This window comes from Leptodactylus fuscus, chromosome 2 (assembly GCF_031893055.1).
Source record: "Leptodactylus fuscus isolate aLepFus1 chromosome 2, aLepFus1.hap2, whole genome shotgun sequence".
Lineage (NCBI taxonomy): Eukaryota > Metazoa > Chordata > Amphibia > Anura > Leptodactylidae > Leptodactylus > Leptodactylus fuscus.
Genome location: NC_134266.1, coordinates 108,122,960 through 108,142,117, shown reverse-complemented (window position 1 = coordinate 108,142,117; position 19,158 = coordinate 108,122,960). Strand labels below are relative to the sequence as shown.

Sequence of the window (19,158 nt, the reverse complement as noted above, 5' to 3'; positions counted from 1 at the left end):
AGGATTCAACATTATCTGTCCACAACTGCATTGGTATGTTTAGATTTGGCCTTAGACAAGACCCTTACCACATTTTTTTGAAAGAATATCAGGGTTATGAATTTATCTGTTGGGGCATGTTGATAGTCAATATAGAAGATTATCTCTATTTATTTACATTGTAGAATAGGAGAAAGCAATGGTTCTACTTTAGTGAATAAAATAATCATGAGAAAAGAAAAAAAATCTTGGGATTTCGCCTTATGTAGCGTTGGATATGTGGTGTCATCAGTGACATATCTATGGAATTTATACATGTATGGGCAATTTAAATCCATGTGATCCTTACATTTATCAGATATTTATGTTTTAGATAGCTTCAATGGCCTATCACATTACATACCAGACTCAGGGAACTTTATTTTCTTCTATTTTTTTCTTCTAATTGATTATTATACATTTTATCAGGTCTATTTTGATTGGTACACTTTAGATAGACAGGTATAATATCATATTTATCACTTATAATATTGGTATTCATTGTATCATGAATGAGATCAACTGTGTAATGTTAAGATCAAAGTAGTGTCAGCTCTATTGCTGTTCTGGTCCATTGGAGGAACAAGACAGCAAATCGGTGAGACTACACGGCCTAACAAGTTTTTTTTTAATTTAATATAGCATGACTGGAGTCAGCTATGTAATATAGGGCTGTTTATCAACATGATGCCTACATGTGCCTGAATGGTATAACAGCACACTGCGGGATATTCAACAAATTAGGCAATGAGTGCGCAATCCTGTATTTAAAGGGGCTCTATCAGCAAAATCATGCTGCTAGAGCCCCACATATGCGTGCATAGCCTTTAAAAAGGCTATTCAGGCACTGTAAAAGTTAAATTAAACTACCCCCCCCGTTTTAAAATAATAACTTAAAAAAGAATGTTCTGGGGACCGATCGGAGGCATTAGAGCCGGTTGTCTACTGCTTAAAGCAGTAGACACCCGGCGGCTATGAGGCGGTCGCCATAGTTACAGACCCGACACGCGCCGTACTATTACGGCGCATGTCGGGAAGGGGTTAATATCTCAGAGGAAGCCTTTACGGCTATACACGAGATGTCACTCCAAGTTTCTGGATCTTTGGATTAGTATGGATACAAACTGTTTAGTATAATGCAACTTTTTATGATGTTTATTGGCACACAGTTAATGGGTTTGTTTGTTTTTTTTTGTTATTTTGTCCAGTTGCTTTGTAGGTTTAATTGTTCACAGCCATTGACAATATATTGAGATGCACTAGATGGGCCGTCTTATATTATGGAGATGACTAGGATGAATTAAACTAACTTGGCTTACTTTTTCAAGTATTTTTACATGTTTTACTTGTTGGCAAAAAAATTGCTATTTTGTAGGACTTATATTTTGGTAGTGTATTTTTTTGGTTGTGATGCCCACCATGTATTATTGCTTTTGGTGGATGTTAGTTAAAGATATATCTGCAAAACATCAGCTTAACTACAAAAGAAAAAAACATAATACATTAATGAATAAAACAGAGAAACGTACCCGCATTTGCTTTCAAGTCTTCAGGCGTTACCATAACAACAAATCGAATTGCTCTTTCATTTCGGAACATCTCATAGGACCAGCGTCTGATTGATCTCATGCATTTGACAGCTGCAATACCATTATTAGCAATAAGCACCTGTTGTACAATACAAAAAGTATCCAAACATGTCATTGTGATGTATATATCTGCAAAAAAATTGAGTAATGCAAAACAACAATATCACAATTAATATACCTTTTCAATAACTTTATTTCCTCCAAATCTTGTGACAAATTCTGCTGGAGAAGCCACAGTGAAATCCCTCTGCAAATCTATTTTTTTACGTTCACGTCCTTGCTTGACTAGGTGCAATCCAGACATGCTAGGCCTGTAAACAAACCAAAAATTAAACATGTCCCAATAAGAAAGCAACATTAAAATCAATTTTAAAAAAATTCCAGCAAAGAGATAGCCTGGACTTAAAGAAGACCTTTCACCATCTCCACCAATTCAAGTTCTTAACACTAGAATGCATGACGTTAGAAATCTACACTTTTACATAACCCGGGCCTTCTAGGGCCATGTGCAAATCACATGGAGGAATTCAAATAAATAACTTTTACAAGTTTATTTCAAAATTGCCAAGCAAGGGCCCATTCACATGGAGTAACGTGCCACGTGATCTGGCATGTATATGCCGTGTGAGATTTTGCGGGCCGTATACGCTCCCATTGATTTCAATGGGAGCGTGGATCGTAAACGCCGCGTTATTTTGTGGCCAAATAACGCGGCGTATATGTACCAGGTCACGCGGCACGTTACTCCACGTGAATGCACCCCAAGATAAGAAAATTACACAAAATTGTAATTATAATTGTTTGCAGAAAACACCAAAAAAGTAATTACATTGGAAAAAAAAAAAAAAGCATTTAGTGGACAAGCATTGGGGACTTCCTACAGATCAAGCTTTCCTCAGAATATTATGTAATGGGTCAGTCAAATCCTTGGTGCAAGAATGTGCGATTGTTGACAGTAAACTAAAGGGAAAAAACAATTCTTACAATCAGGGTTGTCCACTCTTTCCTAGTGTGTGTCTGCCCCTCCCCCACTGCCATTATTGACTGATGTGTCTGCTCCTACCCCTCCTTCTCTCACCTTTAGCAGCTCTCACCTTTTAGACTTTCTTCTAGGTGATGTATAATACTCTGGATTTTTAAGGCTGACTCCCAACATCACAAGACATCATCACAGGGGGGCCACACGGTGGCTCAGTGGTTAGCACTGCAGCCTTGCAGCGCTGGAGTCCTGGTGTTCAAATCCAGCCAAGGGCAAAAAAACCATCTGCAAGGAGTTTGTATGTTCTCCCCGTGTTTGCATGGATTTCCATCCCATACTCCAAAGACATACTGATAGGGAAAAATGTACATTGTGAGCTCTATGTGGGGCTCACAATCTACATTAAAAAAAAAAAAAAAAAAAAAAAAAAAAAAAAAAAAACATCATCACAGGTCCTTCAGCAATCAGCACACAGTGTATGCCTGTACTAGTGAACCTATGGTATGCGGGCAGAGCAGACTGCGCATGCCCACAGGTCACGAGAAAATGGCCGCTTGCACAGTATTGTAGGTGGCCATTTTCTCGTGGTCTGTGGCAATGCGCAGTCTGCTCTGCCCGAGGCCTAGAAGTTACAAGGCACCGCCGAAAGAAGAGGACGAAGAGGACGCTGCTGACGAAGATGGAGGCAGCGCTGGAAAGAGTTCTTTCGTAGCATTAGGGACGCCCTCAGTGCTGCAATAGAACTCATTTGCATACCGACAAGAACCGGGATTCCTACGGAACGGCGGTGCGGAGAAGACAATGAAAGGTAGGAGAAGAATAGCCTTTCTTAAGGCTATTCCGACGTGTTACTCATAAAAAAAAAGGATTTGTAGAATAGGATCCCTTTAAACTCAGTGGTATTATCCCTGTGTATGATAGGTAAGCTGGTTTTGTTGTTTTCATTCCAACAATAATTTGCAGTATGATCATTGTAGTATTATGGTATTAGCCAGTCACTATGTATTATTATTATTATTATTATTATTATTATTATGTGTTCAAGATCTACCATGGCCTATTATACACAGTGTTCTCCCTTAACATTATGTGTGTGACCTCATGCAAATATCCCAATAATATACAAACCTACAGTAAGTGGGCCCGTTTAATTTTTCTTAAAGATGATTCACCTGACCCACAATTTTTTTTATTTTTTGGCCCCTGATGGTCTAGTACAAATCCTGTCTATAATAATTTTGTGATATGCTAAATGAATCACATATTGTTTGTTAATCACAAGTGGTCGTTTGTGGGCATGTCTGATAAACATGTGTGGGGATAGCACAAATTTGTGCAGTGTACTAAGTGTGCTACATTTTTCTGCCCTATTTATTGTCAGCCGTTCTCATTATTGGTTGTAAGCCGATGGCTGGTCAGGTAATGGAGGGGGTGTACATCTCACCCACACTACTAAGGTGGGTGAGATGAGAAAACTCCAGAAAGAACATTTCTCTCGCTTCCAAAACTAAACGAGCACAACAGAAGGAGATAGATGACCTCCTGGACCGGATCGCTGGAATTGAGCATTTGCACAAGACGACCAAAGTGGCCGCATTGCAGATGGAACTAGAATCTCTGCGCTCTAAGTTACTGGACGTCGTCAATAGGAAAGCAGCCAAGAATCATCTGCACTTTCAGAAGCTTATATACGCTCACGGTGACAGAGGGAGCAGAATGAGGTCAAGCTTGATTAAGAAAGAAAAGACCAAGTCCTTTATCCACCAAGTCAAATCTCGCACTGGAAGAATCCTCACTGATACACCGGATATCGCCACAGAGTTTGTTTAATTCTATTCCTCACTATACAACTTGAGTCAAGAAAGTCAACAATTTCTGGAAGATCACAAAAACACTCTGATAGCTAATTTTCTAGACCATCTGTCTCTTCCTAAATTGACAAGAAACGATGTGGACTTTCTCATGGATCCTGTTTCTGTGAAAGAAATTAACGAAGCCATACTTAGTTTTCCAGTCGGTAAGAGCCCGGGTCCGAATGGTTTGCCAGTTTTTTACTATAAGAAATTCCAGAAGGGCCTAACCCCCCAACTATTGTCATGTACTGCCCTACTAAAGGGAGTTCGTCTGCCCAAGAGGCTCATATAACTCTCATTCCCAAGGAGGGTAAAGATGCCGCCTTATGCGGGAACTATCGCCCGATCTCTCTACTCAACGTAGATGTAAAGATTTGAGCTAAGATCATCTCCAAACGCCTAAAAACTCTCGTTCCGGAATTAACTCTGAGCAGTCTGGATTTGTACTGGGGAGAGAAGGCCGACATAATACTGCCAAATTACTTCCCCTTCTTTACTTGGCTCACCTTACAAATAGACCCCTCATGCTGTTGGACATAGACGCCGAAAAGGTGTTCGACAGAGTTGATTGGAGTTACATGAGAGCTTCTCTCGAGAAATTTGGAATGCCTACACCGTTTATCCAAGCCATTTTTACTCTATATTCCTGTCCATCTGCGAGAATTAGGATAAACGGTACCCTATCTGATAGCTTTACTATTTCGATCGGCACAAAGAAGGGTTGCCCGTTATCGCTGACACTTTTCATTCTAGTGTTGGAAACGTTCCTTCAGGCGGTCCGACAAGATAACCGGATTCAAGGCCTGTCCCTAGGTGACCAAGTCATACAATCCACAGCATTTGCGGATGATATCCTGTTCGTTGTGACAAACCCGGAAGAGGGATTGCCGGCGCTAGTTGATGTAATAACGAAGTATGGGAAGATCTCTGGCTATAAAGCCAATCTCTCCAAGTCGGAGGTCCTCAACGTGACACTCCCACCTCACAGAGTGGACAAACTGAAAGTGGACTCGCCTTTTGTTTGGACTACAGGGAGCTTGAAATACTTAGGTATCAATCTGTCCTCGAGCGTCGTAGACCTTTATAAACTCAACTTCGTTCCTCTCTTAGGGGAGATATCCAAATCCTTGACCAAGTTCCAAACCTTACCCCTTTCGTGGTTTGGTCGGAAGAGCCTTATTCAAACTTACATCTTGCCAAAGATTCTTTATAAAATGCTAATGCTCCCAATTGCTTTAGCCACAACGTACTTTGCATCAATCTGTAGCATACTTACGAGATTTATTTGGAGAGGAAAGAGACCCAGAATCTCCTGGAATACACTCACAGAGAGAAAACATTCTGGTGGTATCGGATTACCTGATATCCTCAAAACTATAGGGCGATCCAACTGGCCTAGTGGATGGAACTAGTGGCTCCGTTGAGGTCCTCATTCCCACTACACTGCCTGGAGACGGGCAGTCTCCTTACGCCACTCTCGGTGTTGTGGCTTCCCAAACACAAACCGTTTACGGAGCTTCATACCAATCCTTTACTATAAGGCGCAAGATCGGTTTGGTCTGACCTAGGTGGAGAACTGGCTCCCCTCCCTTTCCCCCTTTTACCATTAGGACTTTTACCTAGTTTACTGAATGTAGATGGGTCGCCATACCACAACATGTGGACTAAACTTAACTCTCTCACACTGAAGGATATTGTTAGTTCCTCTGGTCTCTTGTCGACAAATGAAATCATAGGGAAATGTCCTGGACTCTCACTGTCTTTTCTTCACCGACGTCATTTGGAATCCGTACTACAATCCCTCAAGACCTCCTTCCCTCTTAGAGATAGACTGACAGAATTTGAAAAAGCTTTACAATCCGGAAAGTTCCTACTGAGGAGGATTTCGAGAATTCTTCACAGATATGTTGACCCAATTCGTTACAATAAGCCTGCATGTAGTTGATGCAATTATCGTTACAATAAGCCTTTGGAAGTTGATGCAATCGCTAGTCTCTCACATGGCCCATCGAGATGCCTTAGAATTCAAGAGTCTTATTACAAACTATTCTCTAGATGGTACCACACCCCGACATGGCTTCATAAGCATGGGCTGAGCCAAACGGACTCATGTTGGAGATGCTTCCAGTCCGTTGGTTCCTACAAACATATTTGGTGGGAATGTTCACTTATTCAACCCTTCTGTCTGGAAATCAGGGATATCATCCGATCCTTAGGATATCCGCATTTTGACATCAGCCATGATCTTTCTTTCAGCACCTACTGCAGAAAACAAACCCTCTAAGCTTCCAAACCCTCTAAACCCTGCAGCAAGAACGTTGATACCACTTCATCGGCTTCAAACTGGCCCTCCCTAGGTCGCACATTGGGAGAACAAAGTTGATCAGATTGCCCGTCTTGAGGAGCTTCTGAGCTGGACGTCTCGGACACATGACAAGTTCCTCCAGACATGGACCCCATGGCTCAATTGTGCTAGGTAATGGATGACCTGTGAGGTCCTTTCCAGGAGGTAGTCTGTTCCAGACTCAACCTCTACATTTCTCTTTCATTTCTTCCTTTTGCTCACCATTACTAATTCCACGATCTCCCTTGTGTTCTGGTCCGCTCCTGTCTTGCCTAGACCTCTCTAAATATCTTATTTCCTCTCCACCTCCCCCCCACACACACCTTCACTCCCATTTTTGGTTTGTTGCCGATGTTCTATACTGACGTTGGAACTTATACATCACTTTTGAATATAGATTAGACTTTGCATATCCAATCTGGACCCTTGCGTTTCATTAACTGTTACGTTTAAACTCTGAGCACTGTTATGTTACCTGTTACCTATCATACGTTCTCTTTAGAATATATGTGCATTTAACTTTACTGTTCAAGACTGTTGCTTTAAACAGATTGTTACTTTGCTGTAATCTGAAAAAAATCTTCAAAAAAAATTACTTGAAAAAAAAAAAAAAAAGGATAGCCATGAGTACAGTCAGTGCTGCATAGATTGTATACTCCTCTTTATATATCCAGTGCAGTCCTCACTTATAATATACACAGTGCGGTAGTTATATAGATGATGTGCATAGTGGTGCAGATATGTGAACAGGGTGTGTGATGTGCAGGGCACTGTAAGCCAGTGAGGGCAGTTATTTCCTGTATTGTGAGTGCTCGGGGCAGGCTGTATTTCACATATACCTGCAGGTACAACAAGCTGAATCGGCTGCTGCTATACATGTCTCTTAAGAACCCTCACCCCTCAATACTCTTCCAAATGCAGGAGGAGTGTCACTGTTACCACGTTCCATCGCTCTCACAGTACTATTAGATTTTTTAAATCTGCTGCCCACTAGCTGCTACTAAGTAAAATAAGCCTTAGCAAAAGAGGCTGCTGAGATGGGTATGTAGGAAATAGGTAGGTGGGTGGCTTCACAGGCATAATCTCTCCAAATGTTGTTATCTCCTCAGCTCTTGTGCACTGCTCTGTATCTACTAGCATCTCCTTACTGGATAGAATGACTCAGATTTATCATTGCAGAGATCTGTGCCTGTGATAACAGATGGAGCAGGGAAAAGACATGTAAAGTAGTTAACTCTTCTAACTCCGCATGGGCATAAGATGAGAGAGAAGCTTGTGAAAAGATCATGAATGTGTAAGAACACAAGCATTATCATTATATACATAACATATGTAAGATCCATCCAGACAGTGCTATAACTAGCATGAAAATGTAGAATGCATAAACAGTTGTATAAGGCACACTCCTAAACCTCATAGGTAGAGTTACTGAGTAAACTAATGACAGTGGTCCATACTATGAACCCCCATCCTTGCTCTGAGTGAACTGCAGGTCAAGGTGGAAGCAAAATGTCATCCCTAGAAAAATAAGAATAAATAAACACTTTATAAGGGTCAGACATTCTAACATGATTTCTAAGTTCCATTGTTCAACTCAAGTACCCTTTAACTATTTCTAGACCTCCCATTGGCTTTTTACATCTTTTTTCTGCAAGGACATACTGATACGTCCAAGCAGATTTCAGCAGCTGCACGAGTGTTAGTGCAGCAAGCAGTCAGTGTGTTACATATAAAGGTTGGAGAGCTGGAGAGACATCAGGAAGACCAGGTAAGGAGCTAGGTAAATTAAGGGAGAGTGGGTGGAAGGGTATGCAATAAAAAGAAGGCTACTCCTGTTTCTGTTCATTCAAACTAAATTCCCAAGTTGAGTCATGATGTGAGGATATCAGGAAGAGCAATATCTGCTAGTGCTGCCATTTCTTTCTTTTTTTTTGTTTTTAATGTAGATTGCGAGCCCCATATAGGGATCACAATGTACATTTTTTTTCTTCCTATTAGTATGTCTTTGGAGAATGGGAGGAAATCCACATAAACACAGGGAAAACATACAAACTCCTTGCAGATGTTGTTCCAGGATTCAAACCTAGGACTCCAGCGCTGTAAGGCTGCAGTGCTAACCACTGAGCCACCGTGTTGCCCCAGTCCTGCCATTTCTGATACTGATATCCTCACATCAATACCCAACTTGGGAACCCTAGCAGATTTTGCTCTCCCTAACAGCAGAGAGGACAGTCCAAGCTAGCACTCAGAGGGGGGCGATAGTGAAGGTAGGGCAAGTCAGTTAGTGGTCATAGGGAATTCTATAATCAAGACAGATAAAATAATTTGTTGCTAAGATTGCCTCAACTGAATGGTTTGTGGTCTCCCTGGTTCCAGAAATCGGCATGTGATGAAAAGAGTGGACAAATTGCTGGGCAGAACCCCATGGTCCATGTGAGTACTAATGACAGACTAAGTGGTAGGCGGAGGCTCCTTAAGAATAATTTAAGAGAACTAGGGTCCAAGCTGAAGGGATGGAGATCCAGGATTGAATTCTCTGGAATACTGCCTGTGCCATGCACTACACAGGAAAGGAAGGAAGCTTAGCGAGTTAGATGCATGCCTCAAATTTTGGTGCAGGAAAGAAGGGTTTAGGTTTCTAGAGCACCGGAATTACTTTTCACTGGGGTACAAAATAACTTGCACCTGCTGTACTGAGGGAGAGAATTCTACAGGCGGTGGCGTAAAATTTAAACTAGGAACGCAGGGGGAGGGCCAGGCAGATATAGGATAGATAGGTCAAAGAGGGGCCAGGCTATCGTGCTGGGTGGAGAAGTGGATTGTGGTGGGGGGATTAGAATAGTTGATAGGAAGATCCATAAATTACAACCAAACAGTATACACAAATCTGGCCATCAGGAAGGCACATTTCTGGTAATGAAGGTGTGAACATGGACAGCAATATGAAGTGTGTTTTCACAAATGCCAGAAGTCTAGTGAGCAAACTGGGGGAGCTTGAGGCACTGGGCTGCAAACATTCCGGGTTTTACACTCTTTCACAAAGACAGAGCTAAAAGAAAAGCAGGCGGAGTGTGAATGTATGTCAGAAGTATCATGAAAGTCAGGTAAATGTGGTTGAAGACTGTGAGGATGTGGAATCCTTGTGGCTGGAATTGCTTAAAGGGGTTGTCCCATCACAAGGATCCTATCTATACTGCTTGTTAATGTGGATGTAAGACTTTTCCTAAATACACTGCTTCAGCAAAACTGCTTTGTTTGTCCACTATCTTACTTTATTCATTTCTTTGTTGACACATCCCTTGACTTATCTGGTCAAAAGTCAAGTGATGTATCTGCTGCTCTCAGGGGGGAGGGAGGAGGGGCTAAGTGCACGGGAGGGCAAAATTCCTTAATTTTAAAAAGAACAATTTTCCCAGGTTAAGGGCTGCACTTCAGGATATAGACTGGTAGCAGCTATTGTCAAATAGTGATTAAGAGGATAAGTGTGAAACATTGAAATCTACATTGAGCAAGTATATAGCAAGATGTACCATCAGGAACAAGAATAAGTTTCTCAAATTAAACCCCTCATGGCTTACAGATATGGTTAAAAGGGTAATAAACAATTTAAAAAACAGGCACTTAAACATAAATCTGAAGAGTCAGCTGTAGCCTTTCAGAATTACAAAGCACTTAAAGAGGACCTTTCAGGTCCTCAGGCACCTGTGGATTTATACCCGTTATGTGCCCCTGCTGAAAAGCTATTGGTCCCGTTACTGTAGTTCATCAATGTCAGAAGGGTGTTTCTGACAGTCTGTGCGATGACGCTGAGCGGTGAGGAACGCCCCCAGTACTAGTCTATGGACGAGTACTGTCAGGAGGCAGGGGGATATCCTTCACCGCTCAGCGTCATTGCCGGGCAGTAAGGAACTCCCCCTCACAGTATAGTGCTATGGACTCTACTGTCAGGAGGGGCGTTCCTCACAGACTGTCAGAAACACCCTTCGATAACAGCATCAATAGCTCTTCACCAGGGGCACATAATGGGAAAGCCGAAGAATTCAGTGCACTGTCAGCTTTTTTTATGGTATATAAAACCGCAGGTGCCAGAGGACATGAAAGGTCCTCTTTAATACAATATGTAAAAAGGAACTAAAATCCGCTAAAAAACATAATGAATTACAGGTGGATATAAAAAGCAAAACTAATCCCAAAAAATTCTTTAAATATAAAAATTCCAAAAAATAAGTAAATAATAGTAATGGAGAGTTGGTCATAAGGGATCAAGAAAAAGCAGAGCTACTAAATGGGTTCTTTAGCTTTGCGTATACAGAAGAACAGGGAGTAGTTGATGTTGTCACCAATGCTGGTAATACATCAACCAATATACTGTACTAAACTGGATATACATAGAAGTTGTCCAAGCCAAACTAAACAGAATAAATGTGAGCAACACTCCAGGTCAAGATAGATTACACCCACTATAACAATCCCATCATAGCTGTAACCCTATATGTCGGACACCCGTAGATCTAATATTGAAGACCTATCCTAAGGATAGGCCATCAATGTTAGAAACCTGGTAATCCCTCTCTGAAGGTGGAGTTAAGGTTGCCATATACTTGAGAGATACTCACTGGCCTACAGCTGACTTCCTCCACACATACTACATTTGGCAGAGAAAGCATAAGTTTTAAATGGGGGGACAAGGGAGTTAGTGGCTATCACCAATCATCATCTCTTAAAGAGGACCTTTCACCATGTCCGGGCACAGGCAGTTCTATATACTGCCAGAAAGCTGACAGTGCGCTGAATTCAGCGCACTGTCGGCTTTCCCGATCTGTGCCCGGTGTGAAGAGCTTACGGTCCAGTACCGTAGCTCTTCTATGGTCAGAAGGGCGTTTCTGACCATTGGCCAGAGACGTCCTTCTGCCTCGCGGCACCAATCGTGCTGTGCTGTGGAGCGGGGAGGAACGCCCCCTCCCTCTGCTCACACAGCTTGTCCGTAGACTAGCATTATCAGGAGAGGGAGGGGGCGTTCCTCCCGGCTCCACAGCACAGCACGATTGGCGCCACGAGGCAGAAGGACGTCTCTGGCTAATGGTCAGAAACGCCCTTCTGACTGTAAAGCGCTACGGTACCGGGACCGATAGCGCTTTACACCGGGCACGGATCGGGAAAGCCGACAGTGCGCTGAATTCAGCGCACTGTCAGCTTTCTGGCAGTATATAACACTGCCTGTGCCCAGATATGGTGAAAGGTCCTCTTTAACAATAAAGGATCAGGCAAGTTAAATTCAACATTGGCTAACTCCCTAATACGTATTAGAATACATATAATCACATACAAAATCAGCAGGTTTGGCTCCTCTGCACCAAAGGTTTGCAAATACAATTTTTTTGTGGTTAATCAATAAAAATATTACTTTTCTAATTATCATTTTTGAACACAAAAGTATTTAGGGTATGTTTACACAGTGGAAATGGTTAACGCTGTGTGAATTCTCCACGTGGTTAGCTACAAGGGTATGCCGAGGATATGCAGTGCACCGGGATCCCGTTGCAGCATCCTGCTCCTGATTAGACCCGAATGAATGGGCTAATCAGTAGTGAGGCTAGTGCCGCGGAATCCACAGAAAGAAAGGGCATGTCACTTATTTTTCCCGCTAGCTGGGCAAAGAAAAATCGCTATTGGGGAAAAAAAGTGAATGGCTCCCATTGAAATGAATAGGAGCTTTTATTGCAGGCGGATTTTGAGGAGGATTCCACGTCAATATCCGCCTGCAAAAAAAACTCTGTGTGAACTAGCCCTTATAGTCACAAACTGTACAGAACAAAGTGACATGACTCTTTCCTGTCAGCAGTGAAACTTTGTGTGGTCCAGAAGATAAAGAACTCCTCTAAGCTTTATGCTGTCAGTATGCCAATAAGCGAAATAAAATAGTGTGATGTAAACATACCGCATCTGGAGCGCAAGGTTTTCTTGATAGCTTGATAACCCCATGTCAGAAAGAGTGTCTGAGGATACAGAAGCTGGGGAAGATGAACGGTCCTTTTCTTGCAGAAGGTCAACTTTTACCATAGAGCTAATTTCATCCTCAGAGTTGTCCTCCGATACAGACCCAATAATGAAGCGGGAATGATGATTCAAATCCAACATTTTCAAGTTAGGTGTAGATTCTTCCATATTTTCTGCCAGACAGCTTCGTAAAGAAAAGCAAGACATACATTAGACGCTGTAAAACATTGGTACACCAAGTGCAAGAAAACCAAATACTGAAGGGTACAGTCTGGTTCTCACAGTAAGCATTTTACAAATCATCGCACAAAACAGTGGATCAGCTCCCAGTTTATGAAATACAGTAAGGAAGAAACAATAATATGCAAAATATAGAGGAAGAAACAAAGTACATAAAAAGTCATCCTTTAGAAACCCACGAGAATGAGAAACGTAAATATGATACATGGAAATACACACCACAATTCATTCCCCCAACTATAAATAAATATGTATATCAAATCAAATTATAAATAAGACACACTATGAGTTTCAATAATATAGGCTGCAAAGCATGCATTATAGGGTTAAATAAAGTAGAATAATTTAATGAATTAAAATTGATAATAAAATATTAATAACAATAATCATAATAACCGAACCTTAAATAAACTAGCACCAATTCATAAGATTACACGTATAAACGTCCTCCCAGCAGTCGCCACTAACAAAGCACCGCGACAGTCATTAAATCTATCCAAAGGGTACTACTCTCCATAGTCATTATGCACAGCATACTGTGTAACTAGTAAGAGCTCATTCACATCTGCGCCCGTACTCCGTTCTGCAGGTTTCCGTTTCCTGCACAAAACAGGGGCAGGAGACAGAAACCTGCCAGCATGTTTCAAGCCCATTCATGCAGTACTCTGTGTCCGGTTTTAAAAAAACTGGTTTCGACGCGGAGCGCATGAAACACTCACCGGCGCTCACGGCCGGACTCGGCATGACGGGTTTCTGTCTTCTGCATGCAGAAGATGGAAACCTGAAAACGGAGTTCAGGCGCTGGTGTGAACTCAGCGTAAGGGTTACAGGTGTAACAGTATATAAATTCAACTAGGGGGAGTTACGCTGGTGGAGAAGGACCTGAGTGTGCTTGTAGAGTATAGACTACAGCATGTAATGTCAATCAGCTGCTTCTAAAGCCAGCAGGATATTGTCATGTATTAAAAGGGGTACAGACTCACGGGACAGAGATGTAATATTACTACTTTATAAATCAATGGTACAGCCTCATCTGGGTTATGCAGTGTAGTTCTGGGAACCAGTTCATAGAAAGGATGAGTTGGAAAAGGTTCACGGGAGGGCCATAAAACTAATAAGGGGAATGTAGTACCTCAGTTATGAGGAGACATTAAGGGAGTCAAATTTGTTTAGTGCAAAGAAGAGGTGTTTAAGAGGAGATATGATAAACCTGTATAAATATATGAATGATCCATAAAAGGAATATAGGGAACAGCTGTTCCATGTAAAATTCCCTCAACAGACAAGGGGGCAGTCCCTCTGTATGGAGAAAAAAATATAGTATAGTTGATAAAGCGTCATCACTGTAAGGACTGTGAATTACTGCAAATCTATGGAATAGCCTACCCCAGGTGCTGGTCACAGAAGTCACAGCTGATCGATTCAAAAGACTGAGATGACTTTTTAAAGAAAAATAGCATTGATGGATATGGAAATGCATAGAGTGTCATGCCCTTTCCCATCCCCTGGTTGAACTTGATGTTTTTTTCAACCACAACTGATATGTCCAATTGAGGACCCCAACACATCCCACTGACTATGATGGAATGCATTGGGTATCTGTTTTTGGTGTCTATCATTTTGCCAGACCAAGAAAAGTTAGATTTTTGGCAAAATGTCTGCGGGTAACCACTTTTATAAGCAGATCCCACGAATGGAAACCCGAACACAAGTGTGAACATAGCATGAGTGGTATTACATTATATACACAAGACATCTTTCACATATATTTTTTATATCACATTGTAGAGACATTTTCCCCCAATGTTTTCTTCTCATAAAAACTCAAATTTCCCTACTACTTTATTCCATATGCAATAGTGATCAGAGGCAGAATGGTTAGAAAGTTACCAACTCAAAATAAGACGTCAAAAAAAAAAAAGGTTCATTATTTTAAGTTATATTATACAGTTATCAAGATTGTATAAGTAAAGGAGTCTTCTCACAAAAGTCATATATAGCATATGGACAGGATATGCCGTAAGTGTCTGACACAAGCCCCACCTATGGAACCACTTTTATTAGATGTATAGATTGTTGCTGATTTACTTGTATAGTAATTCAATCACTGCCTTTTTTTTTTTTTTTTACTTTAGAGACATTTTACTGCATCTGTCTGACCATGGTTGTCAGCGCTTATAAAGTTGGATGTTTAGCCTATGAACTCCACATCCCCGAATAGTAAACAGTAGAAGGACTACTTCTCATTGCTAGACGGGTCCTGTACACTGATGCCTATAGTCACATCTGACCATACTCATCTTAAGAAAAGCAGAGTAGCTAAAAAAGTCATAAAAAATCCAACAGACTAATTTACAAAGGCCAGGAGCTTCAGGACTACATCCATCTTCTAGTGGGCTGGGGTTTCAACTGTGCACAAAAAAAACTTACAACTTCTGAAGTCCTTGTCCACAAACAAGCAGAAAGTTACCGTAATAAATCCCATCAATGGACTGTAACCTATACCTAGGGCTAGGTCAGGCTTCTAATAGGGGCTTATTAGAATACCCCATACCCAGAAAGCAATAATCCTACAGTAAATGTATGGACAACTATGGTGGAGTCGCATATGTGTCAGTAGTTTGCTGTCAGGTCTCTCCTCTAACACGATGACATATCACACACACATCAGTAACATATATATATATATATATATATATATATATATATATATATATATAGGTTTGTGTTTCTATGGGCTTTGCACACACTCACTGTGTACCCCATCCACCCCTGTTCTGAGTCAGACATTGTATATTTAGCACTATGTACAGCTTCTGTGTATTTGGGAGCATCAATGCCTCAGTAAGTCACATTGCACCTGACGTCCATGGCGAGCGGGCGTGACTGATGATGGAGAAGAAGCTGTCGCCATGTGCTCGCGTCTATTAGTGTGTACATATACCTATACATGTATCTGCACCTCCATCCACCGGCTCTAAGTATGAAGGGATGAGCGGCGTGTGCCATACACAGTGCATACACACTACAAGCCTGCAGTAATCCTCCGGTACGTGGCCTACTTCATTCATGACATGTACTTCCCTCTCACGGGCACACTCACCTGCGGAGTTCTACAAGCGTCCCCTGCAACAACAACTCAGCGGCCAATGAAACCAAGGATGCTCAATGCAGCGTCTGAATCCAGGTTATCCCACTCGGCCGGCCCCTGTCCACAGCAGGCCACGCCCCTCCGCCTGCCAGGCTCAGGAGAAAAGTGGTGTGATCAGGGTTACCTCAGAGCGTTCACCTCACAGCCCCGCCCCGGGAACCGACCAACTAGGCCAGCGTCCTACTGACCAATAGGAAGGCGAAGGGGCGGTGCCCTAATGCATGGTACGAGTGCTGCAAGCGAGGGTCCCGGTGACGACACGAGGGCGGGGGCGGAGTGGGTGCTGTCACCGCTCGGCTTCCACAATGTGCGGTATGTGTCGGAGCAGTGTGAGCTCTCCATTCACTGACTGCCGGTGACGTGTGGCGTCTGCTGGAAAGGTTACTGTAGTTCATGTGTCTGATGAATGTGCCCGGGGTTGTAGGACCTGCTGGTCAGGGTGTGAAGCACATGTGAAGTGTGGTAGTGGAGACATAAGCCTGTACTACTTCCCCTTCTCCAGTATCTCCAAGCATTTCCATGGTGTTATTACAGTGTACTTGTGTTAGTGGATTTATCCTTTAAGGGGCGCTGTTTTTCTTGGTACAATCCTATACTCCTGGCTGCAGTAGCTGTACATATATAGTATAGAGATTGCTGTATACAGTGAGCTAGTGTCATGGAGCTGTGCTGTGCATTGCCGCCACAGTCTACCAGCTCCTTAGCGTTGGTCCACTGCCTATACCTTTAGGTGAAACTCCATGTTGTGGAAACAACAAAACAACAAACAAACAAAAAAGCTGCTTTTCTGTAACATGGAGTCTTAAAGATTTCTTCCCACAAACATAACCATGTTCACATTTATACACAATTTAATTTTAAAAGTTAAACCTTTTTGCAAACTTAAGTAATTTAAAAATTTAGGAGAGTTTTATAGAATTTTTTTTTTCTAACTATCTTAGTGATGACTGTGTGTTGTTTTATGTCCATGAATGCAGAAACTTTTGACTAATGTGTCAAAACCCCAGCCATGATTTCCTTATTGTGACCTGGCTCTCTTCTCGTACATGTAGTGTCCCTGAACCTGTCTACAATAAGGAAATCATGGCTGTGCTCCAGTACACAGAAAGTTCCTGTAGTCACGATTGTATCCATTGGGAATAGATCAGACATGACTAATGTCAGAGAAAATCTTTACAACTCAAAAAATTTAACTTTTTATTGTCTACCAATCTAAATATACCTGGGAGACAGATTTGCATATTCTTCCAATGTTCCCTTGCAGTGGAGCAACTATGGCTGTATAAGTCTCCACACACCTGAGAAGGTGGTCTCTCCCTAAGGATAGACGTTCTCCCCATAATCTGGTCTCTCAGCCTCTCACTTAAACCAAATCAATTCTCTCTAGGCTGCGCTGATGAAGTCCAAAGAGACAGAAACGGTGCCGTCCGTAGCTGAGAAATTGATTTGGTTATAACCTTGCATCATGCAGTGAAGACTTCTGGGAAGTCGGGCGTGTTGTTCAGGGTGCTTGCTATAGAGGGCAGCATAACAGAGGCACTGTCTCCCTGTTTACATCTTGGGAGACAGATTTGCAGATTCTTCCCATGAGGTTGTCACCCACTCACAAACTTGGGTGATAGTGGGCCTCTTCATTCGTCCAGTTGGTGTTAGATCATGATTTCCAGCAGCCATCCATTTGTTCCACTCTTCTCTCATGAAAACTTTAAATGGTTTGTTGATGGAAACGTCCAAAGGTTGCAACTGGCTGGTAAGTCCCCCAGGAATTACAGCTAGATAGGTTTTCTCCTCTTTGAATCTCTTCTTTGTGGCTTCAGTAATGTGTGTCCGAAACTGGTCAAGCACTAATAGTGCAGGTTTTCTCATAAGTCCTCCAGGACGTTTGGACCATACTTTTTCAATCCATATTTTTGTCCATCCATCCTTTGTCGTGAACTACAACCCTCTTGGGATTACCTCTTTTGGCATGTTTTTTTGCTTAAAAATTAGCATTGGTGGTAATTTGGTGCCATCTGCACAGCAGGACAACACAACTGTGTCTTGTGTCTTCTCATGCCCTGAGGTTTTAACCGTTATGGTTTTGGCACCTTTCACATCAACAGTCTTGTTTGAAGGAACATCAAAAGTTAACGGGACCTCATCCATGTTCCCAATCTGGCTTATCTCAAATTTTATTTTTCTTCCTCGCATCCAGTACAGACTTATGAAACGGAACAATCTTTGATTCATATTCTACTGGCATTTTTTGTGAAATCCTTGTTTTAGTACGCATAGCAAGGCCACTTCTCTTCATAAATCTGTAACACCATGATGGTGATCCAGTGGAGTCTACAATAACTTTCTCTGCAGCTAGACATTTGGCTTCATATATGATCATTTTTGTAGATACTGAAAAGCCATTGCTCCTGTGGCGTGTGATCCACTCTTTCATATCCACTTCCAACTGTGGCCATTTTGCAGCATGCCCAAGTAAACATTTCGTTTTGTCCGTTTTTTGCAGCTCATCTTCCTGTTTCCTCCATTTCCGTATCATTTTTTCAGTTGGAGGTGGCCCAAAGTGTCTCTCTGATGCTCTATTCCCATGCTCTTTGGCGTACTTCACCACTTCAAGTTTTCTGCTTTGACATCTCTCCACTATCTGCTATCCTATCTTTCTGCAACAAAATACAGCAATGACAGAACTATCAGCACTGTTTCCTGTTTAGTTATGGGGGCACTGTAGATGATGTACTGCAAGGGTACGTTCACACAGAATTTTTTGCAGGTGGATTTTGACACGGAATCAGCCTCAAAATCCGCTTGCAAAAAGGCCTCCCATTAATTTAAATAGGAGTCTTTTTTTTTTTTTTTTCAGCTAGCAGGAAAAAAAAGAAGCAACTTGCCCTATCTTCCCGCGGATTCCACGGCTGAGTCAGCCACAGCATCCGCGGCTCGAGACACCCTCCTGATTAGGCCCAATCATTAGGCCTAATCAGGAGCAGGATGCT

General features: G+C 42.0%; 1 protein-coding gene across 1 annotated transcript in view; it reads right to left on the bottom strand.

Moving 5' to 3' along the window:
* Positions 1 to 16,294, bottom strand: part of ACACA (acetyl-CoA carboxylase alpha) — a 290,659-nt gene extending 274,365 nt beyond the window's left edge. The window contains exons 1-4 of the mRNA XM_075264375.1: positions 16,124 to 16,294; positions 12,722 to 12,964; positions 1,786 to 1,918; positions 1,548 to 1,686 (exon numbers count right to left, since the gene is read on the bottom strand). Of these exons, the coding sequence (XP_075120476.1) occupies positions 1,548 to 1,686; positions 1,786 to 1,918; positions 12,722 to 12,948 (499 nt within the window). The 5' untranslated portion in view covers positions 12,949 to 12,964; positions 16,124 to 16,294. The remainder of the gene's footprint in view (positions 1 to 1,547; positions 1,687 to 1,785; positions 1,919 to 12,721; positions 12,965 to 16,123) is intronic.
* Between the last annotated feature and the right edge of the window lie 2,864 nt (positions 16,295 to 19,158).